At 36.2% G+C, this 12,800-nt stretch overlaps 1 protein-coding gene across 3 annotated transcripts in view; it reads left to right on the top strand.

The window, feature by feature from the left end:
* Positions 1-12,800, top strand: part of LOC127832552 (helicase ARIP4-like) — a 50,361-nt gene that overhangs the window by 19,791 nt on the left and 17,770 nt on the right. For all 3 annotated transcript variants that reach the window (XM_052358063.1, XM_052358065.1, XM_052358064.1), the window contains exons 12-16: positions 1,947-2,124; positions 3,408-3,728; positions 7,466-7,584; positions 8,802-8,905; positions 9,919-10,012. In XM_052358063.1, the coding sequence (XP_052214023.1) occupies positions 1,947-2,124; positions 3,408-3,728; positions 7,466-7,584; positions 8,802-8,905; positions 9,919-10,012 (816 nt within the window). The remainder of the gene's footprint in view (positions 1-1,946; positions 2,125-3,407; positions 3,729-7,465; positions 7,585-8,801; positions 8,906-9,918; positions 10,013-12,800) is intronic.

Consider the following 12,800-nt stretch of genomic DNA (forward strand, 5'->3'; position numbering starts at 1 on the left):
TTTGTCCTGTCTGTTGCTTTGTTTGTTTGTTTGTTTGTGCAAACTTTAACATTTGCCATATTTTTTGCAATATTGAAGATAGCACCTTCATATTTGGCATGCATGTGTATCTCATGGAGCTGCACATTTTGAGTGGTGAAAGGTCAAGGTCATCCTTAAAGGTCAAAGGTCAAATATATGGGTCAAAATTGCTCATTTAATGTACACTTGCAATATTGAAGATAGCAACTTGATATTTGGCATTCATGTGTATCTCATGGAGCTGCACATTTTTAGGGGTGAAAGGTCAAGGTCATCCTTCAAGGTCAAAGGTCAAATATATGAGGATATAGTGTTTCACAAACACATCGCTTGTTGACCATGACATGGCCCTACTTTTGGACTTGGACTTATTCAAATGGGTCAATCATGATAATACGATCAGTGTGGGCATTTGCGTTTATTGAAAGCAGAATCTTGTTGGGTCTGATTCTGTCCCTTCAAATAGCTATGATTCGTATACAGATAGGGCTTATATTTAACAAGTCTGACATTGGTTTGTTCCTTGGAGTGGGTAGACTTGTTTCCTCATCTGTGAAATTTCTTAATTATATCCCCACAAATGCAGTGTGAGAACTGCAATATTGGAGTGACTGTGTGTTTTTGGTTGTTCAATCAGTATGCATAAACTGTTAAAAATTTGTGGATACCAGTCATGTGTGTCATATCTCTTCTAGTTTAATCTCGTATCTTGGAAGGAAAGTACCTGAAAACATTTTGCAATGAAAATATGTTTACTTGTCTGAAATTCATTGGTGTTTTTTATATTGATGATCTCATCTGTTACATTTAGGTTGCACTCTTGAAAAACAGGGCTTAATGCATGTGTGTAAAGTGGCATCCCAGATTAAACAGGGACAACATTTTCTGTTATTATTGGTTATTCTTTAAACGGAAGTCTCATCTTAGCGAAAATACAGTTAAGGAGGAAAGTATCATCTGCAAAGGAACTGCCCAGGCTCACTATATAACCACATGCATAAAACCAGACATGGCGAAAGACTGTCACAATTGAAAATCAAGAGTGGCCTATTAGGAGAACAAAATTACAGCCAGATGTAAATTTTACGGGCTTAAATTATAAGTTTTTATGCTCCCCCAAAAATTTTTGGGGGGAGCATATAGTCGCCGCTTCGTCTGTCCGTGCGTGTGTCCGTCCGTCCATGCACAATTTTTGTCCGGGCTATTTCTCAGCAATTAATGACCGGAATTCAATTAAACTTTATGGGAAGCTTCACTACCAAGAGGAGATGTGCATATTATCAGCCGGTTCTGGTCGGATGATTTTTCACAGAGTTATGGCCCTTTGAAATTTTCTATAAACTGTACATATAGTGCAATTCTTGTCCCCCCAACTACTGACTGGAATTCAATGAATTTTTATGGGAAGCTTAACTACCTTGAGGAGATGCGCATGTTATTTGTGGGTTCTGGTTAGATGATTTATTTAGAGAGTTATGGCCCTTTGAAATTTGCTTAACCATCCATCGTATTATTATGTCCAAAGTTATGCCCCTCAAGAAGTTTCCTTTTATCTGAATATATAGTGCAATATTGTGACCAAAAAAAACTTTGGGGAGCATCACCCGTCTCTGACGGTTTCTTGTTAACTTAGGAGCGATAGGAGCATGGCAAAGTAAATTAAAAAGGGCATCTTTACACGTGGTTTATTCAGGGCAAAAAATAGCACAGAAGCCAGAATTTGGGAAATGAATTTAGCGTGTTAGTTTCTGTTTGGGGAAAATATTTACATGTATAAACATACATACTTAAGTGTTATGAAAGCAGTATTTATCTGAGATTAATGAATATAATCTTAATTAATATATTTACTTAGTTTACCTTTGGATACCTTCTTTTTAACTAAAATGCCATTACAATAGACTTCTCACTTTGGTTCTTTGCAGACGAGGACACACAGTTCTGCAGGCTGCCCTGCCCCCCAAGGAAGAGTACGTGTTTCTGATTCGCATGTCTCCCATACAGAGGAAACTCTACCAGAAATTCATGGAGTCAGTCACTGATTCAGGATCCAATGGCTGGGTCAATAATAACCCTCTAAAAGCATTCTCAGTGTGTTGCAAAGTAAGGTTTTGTCTGTTTTGTAGATTGCTTGCTTACCACTTAGATACGTATTTTTACGCATTTGTTATCCCTTAGAGAGTTGAATTTAAATTTAAATTTAATTTAAGACCTTTCTTATCAGATTCAAGTTTTAAAGGCTTCAATTCCAACCCTTAGATACTGATAAGCAGCAAACAGCAAAAAAGCTGAACAGACTGCAAGTCACTCGCAGGCTGTTCTGGTTTTATGCTGTTTGCACATAGCCACATGCCCCCAAAGGAATGCCTATTGTAGTTGCATTTTCCATCAGTGGGTTGGTGGGTCTGTTTGTCTGGATTCCATGTCTGCTCTTTTTTTCATCTTTTAGACCATTTTAGTATAACTTTGTATGATTACTGAACAATATTTGACGATGGCATTTTCCCAGTTTGGGAAAAATTACAAAATTCCCAATCATGATGTGGTGTCAAAACCTTTTTCAGTATGTCAACTTATAAAGACATGAGAACACTCTGGAAGTCATATTTTTTGCCCAAAAATCATGAAGCTTGCTAATGAGCTTGTGAACAAGCGAAAAAGCTCATTTTTACCCAGTCATTAAACTAAATTCTCAGGGCATTTGTTCTTATGATAATAAATTTATTGTGAGTGTTTGAAAATGATTTGTTAGAATACATAGCTTTGAGGGGATGCTGTTTAGCTGGTATGACATGATGAAAAATAATATTGTACTGGACTTTTATTTGATTTTTTCCAAAAACATTCTATCAGGAGCCGTCTTCTTTGCTAAATTTTCAAAGTTGGTTTGAACATTTGTTCCAATAATGCCCACATAAAATCTTGGTTATTAGAGGCTAAAAGGCTTTCTCAAAAGTCATATGTATTACACAAACATCACCAAATACATCTGGTCAGTTAAGTTTTGTTTGGTCTCAGGAGAGCACACCAGGGCCTTTGGTCCTCTTGGTTAAGATTAACTTTTGTTAAATGTTGTATACTCTGCATCGTTAATAAATGTAGTGCCCTTCTCCCCTACCACCTGATAAGCATATACTTTGGGGGCATATTACACATCCGTTGACACGCCTTGTTCTTTTCTGCAAACAGAGTATAATTATTTTGCAAGTGTATGAAGCCATTTATGAATGGTGGTGTAAAGGACTATAAATTAAAAAAAAATCTTCATTTATACAACATGTAAGTACCATATGACGAATTTACTCTGCCAGTTTTCTTGTGGCTAGTTCTTAATTGAATTCTCGAATTCCAAAATGATTCACTTACTACGTTCCCGCAAATTGCAGATATGGAACCATCCAGACATCCTGTACACGTGTATGAAGAAAAGCCTCGACGACAATGACCTTGACATTGAAACTGGCGAACCCAAGAAAAAGGGTGGCAGTAAATCCAAGGCAAAAAAGGAGACCCCTCCTGCAACCCCTAACCCACTCATGGGAGCTATGGCCATGGACACCAGTCCGCTGCCCGAGGGGTCCCTGGCCTCTGGGATACCCACAGTTGCCAATGCAGCTGGTGTCAATTCTCCGGCAAGCAGTGCCCCTTCAATGGGGTCGTCCTTCAGTCTCAATAGGAACAATGAACCCACAATCACGTATGACTGGGTAGGCTGAGTTGTATTGATCATTATTTAATATCAGTCATAAGCATGGATAATGCTATTTGTTCAGCTTTTTAAGTTATGCTGCTTCTGGGTTTTTCCTCGTTCACACTAAAATTAATGTCCGGTCATACAGATAAAGAACAGGGCCATGTTGCTCAAAACTTGTAAAGTCAATTAAGATATAAGTCTCTTAACTTCAGACCCCAATAAATTAAATTTTAAAAGTAATAAAATTATCGAACATGTTCAAATTATTTGAGCATACAAATTTGTTTACAATTAACGCATACTGTGAAACTATTTATTGTCATCAAAATGTACTGGTAATTTGGTCGATTTTCAAAAAAATTACTATTTCTTCAGCACCTTAATTCCGCAATTTCTGATCTGCAAAAAAAGGAATTTGCTTCATCTATTTGCTTAGTTGTTTGTAATCCTTGTCCGTGATTAATCGCAAGGGGTAGAGGTGGTCAGTTTGGAGTCACTTGCAGGAGGTGGGCCGTGATTATTAAATGCTAATTAACTAGTCCATTGTTATGAGGTTAAGTTACTGGTCCTTCTTGTTGTATACCAATTTACTAGTACATTGTAATGATTAGCAGATAAGTGGGACTGAATTACGGTAACTAGTCAGTGCCTTCCCCAGGAATTTGTTCAGGCGCCCCGGGGCCGACCGAGGGTGGGTTCGGGAGTGGTGTCGCCTCCCGACGTTGATTTTTTTTAATTTAACGTGTCAATTTACGTTCTGTGGTGCGTTATAACTCAAAGAAAAACAGCGTCAAAAGACGTCATTTGGTGCGCTATGACTCTTAAAAAAAATCCCCCAGTCATTTAAAAATATATTTTTTTTATATTGTTTAATTGTTTTAAAACTTTTCCGCACAGATAGTAAAATCCCGACTCGAATGATTCCCCAATACATCCGTTTCAACCCGACTCTATAACTGAATACTTACTATTTTTCAAGTTTCTATTTATTTCCCGATAATCCCGTTTATTCCGCTTTTATCAATCTCTTTCTGGTAAATATTTACGATAAAAGCTTTCAGTTATTTCTTTAACACAAACCTTGCCATTTTTAAGTGACTATTTATAGATGTGATGAAATATTGCCTCTGAATATGCGTCAATCCCCTGACCTGTTGTGTGCTTGTTAAAACGCTCAATACACGCCATTTGTATGCAATAGACGCGACGTTGTACATGCTGCATAATTTTCGCGCTCTTTTTAATTGAGAAAAAGATTCGACACAAAATAAATTTGCACTGCTAATTTGAAGCAAAAATATTTAACGTTGCGGTAACATTTACATTCGGAAGTGTGTTTCGGATTAAAAACACGTTAACATCGACTTGCGGTAATGGGTTTCGGATTACAAATGTAATTATTCCCATTTGAGATTTCAACAAATATTAACCGTTGCGTTATAAATTCAACGATAATTTGTTTACACACTTTACGAGTCGAATAAATGTTTTGACGGAATTATGCATGAAATTCACGTTGTCCACGAGGATCACGGCCGATTGCCATCATCAGTCTTCTAACTATCGATTATCGGACGAAACATTTACAAGTGTGCGTAATTAATTCAACGAAAATTTGTTAAAGCGCATTACGTGTCGAATAAATGTCAGAAAAACGAGGTGAATCAGTTCTATAAATGGACATGTTGAAATATACATGTACTGGAATTAAATAAATTGTTATCACATAATTGTAACCGGGAGTCATTTGCACAAATTACTCGCTATAATAATTAATTGTTTACCACTTGCAATTAATTTCTCGTATTAATTATGAGTCATAGGTAACACTTGTTTACAGTAAAAAGGTGTGATGAAGATGCCCGAAACCGTCTTTAATGTTCTGTACTGTACTAATTACCGGTTTTATGTACTGTACTAATTACCGGTTTTATATTACATGGTACAACTTCTTGCTAATCAAGCTGCGATAAACTCTTACTCCATGCCCGACGTCAATCAAAAATAATGGTCGATAGTTAACCCCGCCCTCATAAGCATTCACGTAACCGATTTGACGATGAACTTCACAGTTTGACGACTGGAAAGTTACCAGATACATCCTTGTCAGCATTTAAATGACCGAGTAATGTGGCTAGAATAATCGACACGCGCGTCATGCTATTCTTTATCAGTGGATTATCCATTACCCCATGCGGTGTTTATGGCGATTACTTGTGAAAGTAGGTACCGAGTGCTCTTTTAAAACAGGGAATATTGATACACTGATAGGGAAACCTTGATTTTTTTTGGACAATCTCCACTTTCTTTTACTGAAGAATACACTGATCGGAAAATTTCAAGCGCCCCGGGGACTCTGATTTCGAAATTCAAGCGCCCCGGCAAGGGGCGCTTAAATGGCCTGGGGAAGACCCTGCTAGTGTTTGAAGCCACAAATCCAATTTCCGATTAATCTTATTCAATTACAATCAAGGCAAATAATGGTTTATCACACATTGTCATCTTTTATTTGCGTTTATTGTCTCTAATGATCTGCAGCGTCTTTGCTGTTAAAGCTGCAACATCCCTGAAAAAAACAATACATGCAGTTGAAAATATAGAGAATAATAGGTTAGTATTGATTATAGATCAGGTTTATCATGAGAGGCTTAGAAAACAAAAAGCATGAGCCTTGGCGAGCGCTTTTTCGTTTTCGTGCTGAGCATGATAAAACTGATCTATAATTAACACTAATCTATTATTCTCTTTATTACCTTTTTTATTCAGTAAACCTTTTTATTTAAACAAAATTAGTTTAACTGGATAATTTCGCTGGATTTATGACGTCATTTTGTAAAAAAAAGACGTCATTTCGTGCCGTGGTTTATTGCAGAAATTGAATCAATTGGGCTTTAATCAACCGAATTCGCTATAAAAGTGGGATAAAAAGTTAATAACATTAGCGCTTATCCTTACATTTCTAACTAAACAAAGTCAATGCTATTGATACATATTTACTGCAGTAGCATTTTACATGAAATGTCAATTGTCAGTGAAGTACACAGTATAATGTTCTACCCTTTATGTAATATCTGGATTAATCTTGATTACAAAACAGACACTGGATATATGCATGGATTACATTGGATATCAATGTCTTTCATGCCTATGGTAACTCAGTCTTATTTTTATAAATATTCTATGTAATTATTATTTATGAACATAACTTCGTCATTTGGTCTAATGACAAAATTTAGAAAACATAATGTAATTCAAACAATAATTGTGTCACAGTATATAAAAGGGTTTACAATTGAGTCACATAAATAACTTGATCCAAAATTTATCAGCTGTTGGCTTCACTGTCAGTGATAGTTTTGTGCAACCAGGCCCAGAATCTATATCATCATGCAACTTCTGAAAACTTGAAGATGATCGATCACTGATGAATTAAAATAAATGATCTACCAAAACAAACAAAATTTCTTCTATGTGTCCACACACATTTCACAATAAAAAAAGAACAATTCACATTTCCCACACATTTCACAATATATAAAAGGGTTTACAATTACCACAAACAAAATTTCCTCCATGTGTCCACACACATTTCACAATAAAAAAAGAATAATTCACATTTCACATACATTTCACAATTAACAAATAATTAGTCACATTTTTAACACACTTCACAATATATAAAAGGGTTTACAATTGAGTCACATTAATAACTTGATCAAAAATTAATTTTCTATGTGTCCGCTATTTCAGGCAAATGAAATCCTGAAGGACTACGTCCCAGGCATGCTGGAGAATGGTGGTAAAATGGTGATCCTCTTCAATCTGATCTCAGAATCTCTGCAGATGGGAGACAAAATACTGGTCTTCAGGTAGGCCCCCAGTTTATATGGTTTTATTTGGTATGTATATCACGTAATGAAAGTGAATGGTTTGAAATGAAAATCGATCGTGATTGATATAGGATTTTTTTCGTTAAAGTATAAAAGATATAATGAATTCTTATGATCAAAACATTTATTTTTATATGTTTCACTTACATTAACATTGAAAATCCACCTTGTTTTGAAGTCTGAGTTAAATTCTAGGAATTTAACATTTCTACATAATCTAAATAAGAATTAAAAAAGGTATAACTGCCATTTATATGGGTATGGCCTTACTACACTATGCAATTAGACATGTCAAATGTCAATAAATACAACATGTGTGATTTAATGTAACTACATTTTTATAAAATTTGATTACTTACTTAAATTGTAACATGATAGTGTTCAACATGTTTGCGTTAACAAAAGCAAATATATTGTCACTAATTTAAACTTTGCAAGCTATTCCTTGTCACACTTCAGTGAGTGAATAATCCCCTGAAATCAAGAGACGACAGCAATCATATTTGTTTTGTTAACTGCTTTAACAGTAGTTTACTATAATTGTAATTGATAAAATTATATACATTTACCTTTATTCATAAAAATTAGGTCATGAAACTATTGATTTGGAATTTGGCTAGTGTTTACAAATTTCATCTAGCCGAAAATCAAAACCACTTGCACCGGGCTTTGGACCAGTGTGATAGGACGAAGACTGTAATATTTAGAAATTATTAATATGAGCTTTGTTCGGAGAAACCTGGACTTAATGCATGTGCTGAGAGTTTTATCCCAGATAATCCTTTGCAGGCTAATGAGGAATTACACTTTCCACCTTGACTGGATTTGTTCGAAGCAGAGACCCTCTTTAACCCTTTGCATGCTGGGAAATTTGTTATCTGTCGTCTGCTGAATTTCTAAAATAAGCATTTTCTTCTATTTTTTTTCCAAGAATACTATCAGAATAGCAAACAGTTTGGATCCTGATGAGACGCCATGTTCTGTGGCGTCTCATCTGGATCCAAACTGTTTGCAAATGCCTTCAAAATTCGGTTCCAGCACTGAAAGAGTTAAAATGAAACATTTCATAAAAGCCAAGTGTTGTCCCTGATAAGCCTGTATGGACTACACAGGCTAATCTGGGATGACACTTTACATGTACGAACATGATTTAAGGCCAGTTTTTCCAGAACGCAGCTGATATGATTGTATTTCAGCCAAAGTTTGTTCACCTTGAACTTGATAGAAGAGTTCTTGTCCAAGTATCGTGTGCCCCGCCCTGAACAAGATGAACTCTGGTGTCGCAATAAAAACTACTTCAGTAAGTAGCCATAACAACTGGCAGAATCCTGGTTTTTGATACTAGCATCTTGATATTTTCTGTCTTTTAACTTTAGGAAATTATCATTTGATGCAAATGTTACTGAAGAGCAAATTAATCATATATTTATAGAATACAACTTGTGCTAAATAGCATAGTATTTGACAAAAATAAATATAGAAACATGTGCAGAGCTTTTAACCAATATGAACAAACAAAATGACTCTGTGCTTCAGTATTTTTACACCTGAAAATTAAATTTGACCCCTGAAATTTTCAAACAAGGGGTCATTTGACTCCTGATTTTCAAAATGTATTTAAATCCCTGATAACATCTGAATGGTGTTGACTGGTTGAACAAAATTAATTATACACTTGTATATATTGTAAGCTGTAAAATTTGTTAAATTTGATCTTGTTGGAGAAATCAATAGCTCAATCTGTGGTCTTAATCTTATAAATAAAAACTTTACAATTTGACAAAAAGTCTTATATTTGTCCATATTTCATTCTAAAATGTATTTGTCTGGAATACATAAAATGCTGTTAGCTTTGACAGATTTTTATAGACGATATGCTGTTAAATTCACTATTTTGTATTCTTATATACCTCATATGTTATGTAAGGTTCCATTTAATTGACTCCTTTACCTGCAAAAGATTGAAATAGAACTGTAGACTGTTCGTATATGAGCTTAAAAGGAGTTAAACCTGAATCCCCTTGAAACAAAACTACATTAAGCACAATTTTTTTATAAAGAGTTATGTGTACATGCAGAAATAATAACAATTGCTATGTAATAAAAGGGTTGGATGGAAGCATGCAAACTTAATAAACAATTGCTATGTAATTACAGGGTTGGATGGAAGCGTGCAAACTTAATAAACGATTGCTATGTAATTACAGGGTTGGATGGAAGCATGCAAACTTAATAACAACCAATTGCTATGTAATTACAGGGTTGGATGGAAGCATGCAAACTTAATAACAAACAATTGCTATGTAATTACAGGGTTGGACGGAAGCACCTCAAGTTCAGAAAGAGAAAAATTGATCAACGCTTTCAATGCTGAACCCAACAAGTGGTTGTTCCTGCTGTCAACAAGGTGGGTTAAATAATTCCTTATGCAATGACAATTATGAAAATGACCATGCTATGGAAACTTTTGAGGTAGTGGGCTGTTGTTATTGGCCAAATATAATTGTGTCCAGCTTTGATTGATAGATTGATCTTCAGATACTCTTACCGGTATATCATTATTATTCGTGGGACATACATTTTCGCTGACCAATACACGAATTTAGCACAAAATTACAAAATCAATATAAAAACAGAAGCCCACAAATTCACGAGTCAACAAAAAAGTATTTTTTAATTAGCCACAAAATTTCATGCCAACAAATATAAATGATCCAAGATCTAGGTCACGATTCAAGGTCTTGGAATTAAATACCTCAAATTGATATTAAATACATTAAGGTCTAATTATGGTCCTCAGCAATAGAAAAATTGTTTGGGGCTTATCTCTGTCCAGGCTTTAGAATGGATGGATTTGATAATCACATTGCAAGACTAATCCGTATGATGAGGCAGAGTGTTGTGCTTAGCCAGGTTTTTAGGTACAAGGTTAAGTTCACAGTTCAAGGTCATATTAAGAATATTAAAAATAAGAATAAAAATACTAGAAATCAAACCTGAAAACTTGTTTGTTTTTTTGTTTTTAGCTCATGGTGAGCTTTTGTGATCGCCTTTTGTCCGTCGTGCGTCGTCAACATTTTGCCTTGTGAACACTCTAGAGGCCTCATTTATTGTCCCATCTTTTTGTCTAAATGATATGTTGATTGAGTTCAAAAATGGTTCCGGTCCGTTGAAAAACATGGCCGTCAGTGGGCGGGGCAGTTTTCCTTATTCGGCTTTAGAGAAACCTTGTAAACACTCTAGAAGTCACAATTTTTGCCCAATCATCATGAAAGTTGGTCAAAACATTGGTTCAATTGATGTCTCGGACGAGTTCGAAAATGGTCGAGATCGGTGAAAAAACATGGCCGCCAGTGGGCGAGGCATTTTTCTCTATATGTATATAGTGGCAGTTTTCCCTATTTGGCTATAGAGAAACCTTGTAAACACTCTAGAAGTCACAATTTTTGCCCAATCATCATGAAAGTTGGTCAAATCATTGGTTTTATTGATATCTCGGAAGAGTTTGAAAATGGTCGGGATCGGTGAAAAAACATGGCCGCCAGTGGGCGGGACATTTTTCTCTATATGTATATAGTGAAAACATGTGAACACAGTAGAAGTCACATTTTTGGCCCAATTTTCATGAAATTTGCTCAGAACATTTGTTTCCTTGATACGAGAGTCGAGTTTAAAAATGGTTCCGGTCAGTTGAATAACATGGCTGCAGGTAGGGGGGCAGTATTCTCATTATGCCCCCCCCCCCCCCTTTCGAAGAAGAGGGGGTATATTGTTTTGCTCATGTCGGTCTGTCCGTCCACCAGATGGTTTCCGGATGATAACTCAAGAGCGCTTATGCCAAGGATCATGAAACTTCATAGGTACATTGATCATGACTCGCAGATGACCCCTATTGATTTTCAGGTCACTAGGTCAAAGGTCAAGGTCACGATGACCCGAAATAGTAAAATGGTTTCCGGATGATTACTCAAGACAACTTATGCCTAGGATCATTAAACTTCATAGATACATTGATCATGACTTGCAGATGACCCCTATTGATTTTCAGGTCACTAGGTCAAAGGTCAAGGTCACGGTGACCCAAAGCAGTAAAATGGTTTCTGGATGATAACTCAAGAACGCTTATGCCTAGGATCATGAAACTTCATAGATACATTGATCATGACTCGCAGGTAACCCCTATTGATTTTCCGGTCACTAGGCTAAAGGTCAAGGTCACGATAACCCGAAATAGTAAAATGGTTTCCGGATGATAACTCAAGAGCGCTTAGGCCTTGGATCATGAAACTTGATAGGTACATTGATCATAACTCGTAGATGACCCCTATTGATTTTCAGGTCACTAGGTCAAAGGTCAAAGTCATGATGACTCGAAATAGTAAAATGGTTTCCAGATGATAACTCAAGAACGCTTAGGCCTTGGATCATGAAACTTCATAGGTTCATTGATCATGACTCGTAGATGACCCCTATTGATTTTCAGGTCACTAGGTCAATGGTCAAGGTCAGGATGACCCGAAATAGTAAAATGGTTTCCAGATGATAACTCAAGAACGCTTATGCCTCTGATCATGAAACTTCATAGGTACATTGATCATGACTCGAAGATGACCCCTATTGTTTTTTAGGTCATTAGGTCAAAGGTCAAGGTCACGGTGACCTGAAATAGTAAAATGGTTTCTGGATGATAACTCAAGAACGCTTATGCCTAGGATTATGAAACTTCAAAGGTACAATGATCATGACTCGCAGATGACCCCTATTGATTTTCAGGTCACTAGGTCAAAGGTCACAGTGACCTGAAATAGTAAAATGGTTTCTGGATGATAACTCAAGAACGCTTATGCCTAGGATCATGAAACTTCATAGGTACAATGATCATGACTCGCAGATGACCCCTATTGATTATCAGGTCACTAGGTCAAAGGTCGAGGTCACAGTGACCTGAAATAGTAAAATGGTTTCTGGATGATAACTCAAGAACGCTTATGCCTAGGTTCATGAAACTTCATAGGTATATTGATCATGATTTGCAGATGACCCCTATTGATTATCAGGTCACTAGGTCAAAGGTCAAGGTCACAGTTCCAAAAAACGTATTCACGCAATGGCTGTCTAGGTCACGGTGACTCAACTTAGAAAAATGGTTTCCAGATGATAACTCAAGAATGCTTACGCCTAGGATCATGAAACTT

This window comes from Dreissena polymorpha, chromosome 5 (assembly GCF_020536995.1).
Source record: "Dreissena polymorpha isolate Duluth1 chromosome 5, UMN_Dpol_1.0, whole genome shotgun sequence".
Lineage (NCBI taxonomy): Eukaryota > Metazoa > Mollusca > Bivalvia > Myida > Dreissenidae > Dreissena > Dreissena polymorpha.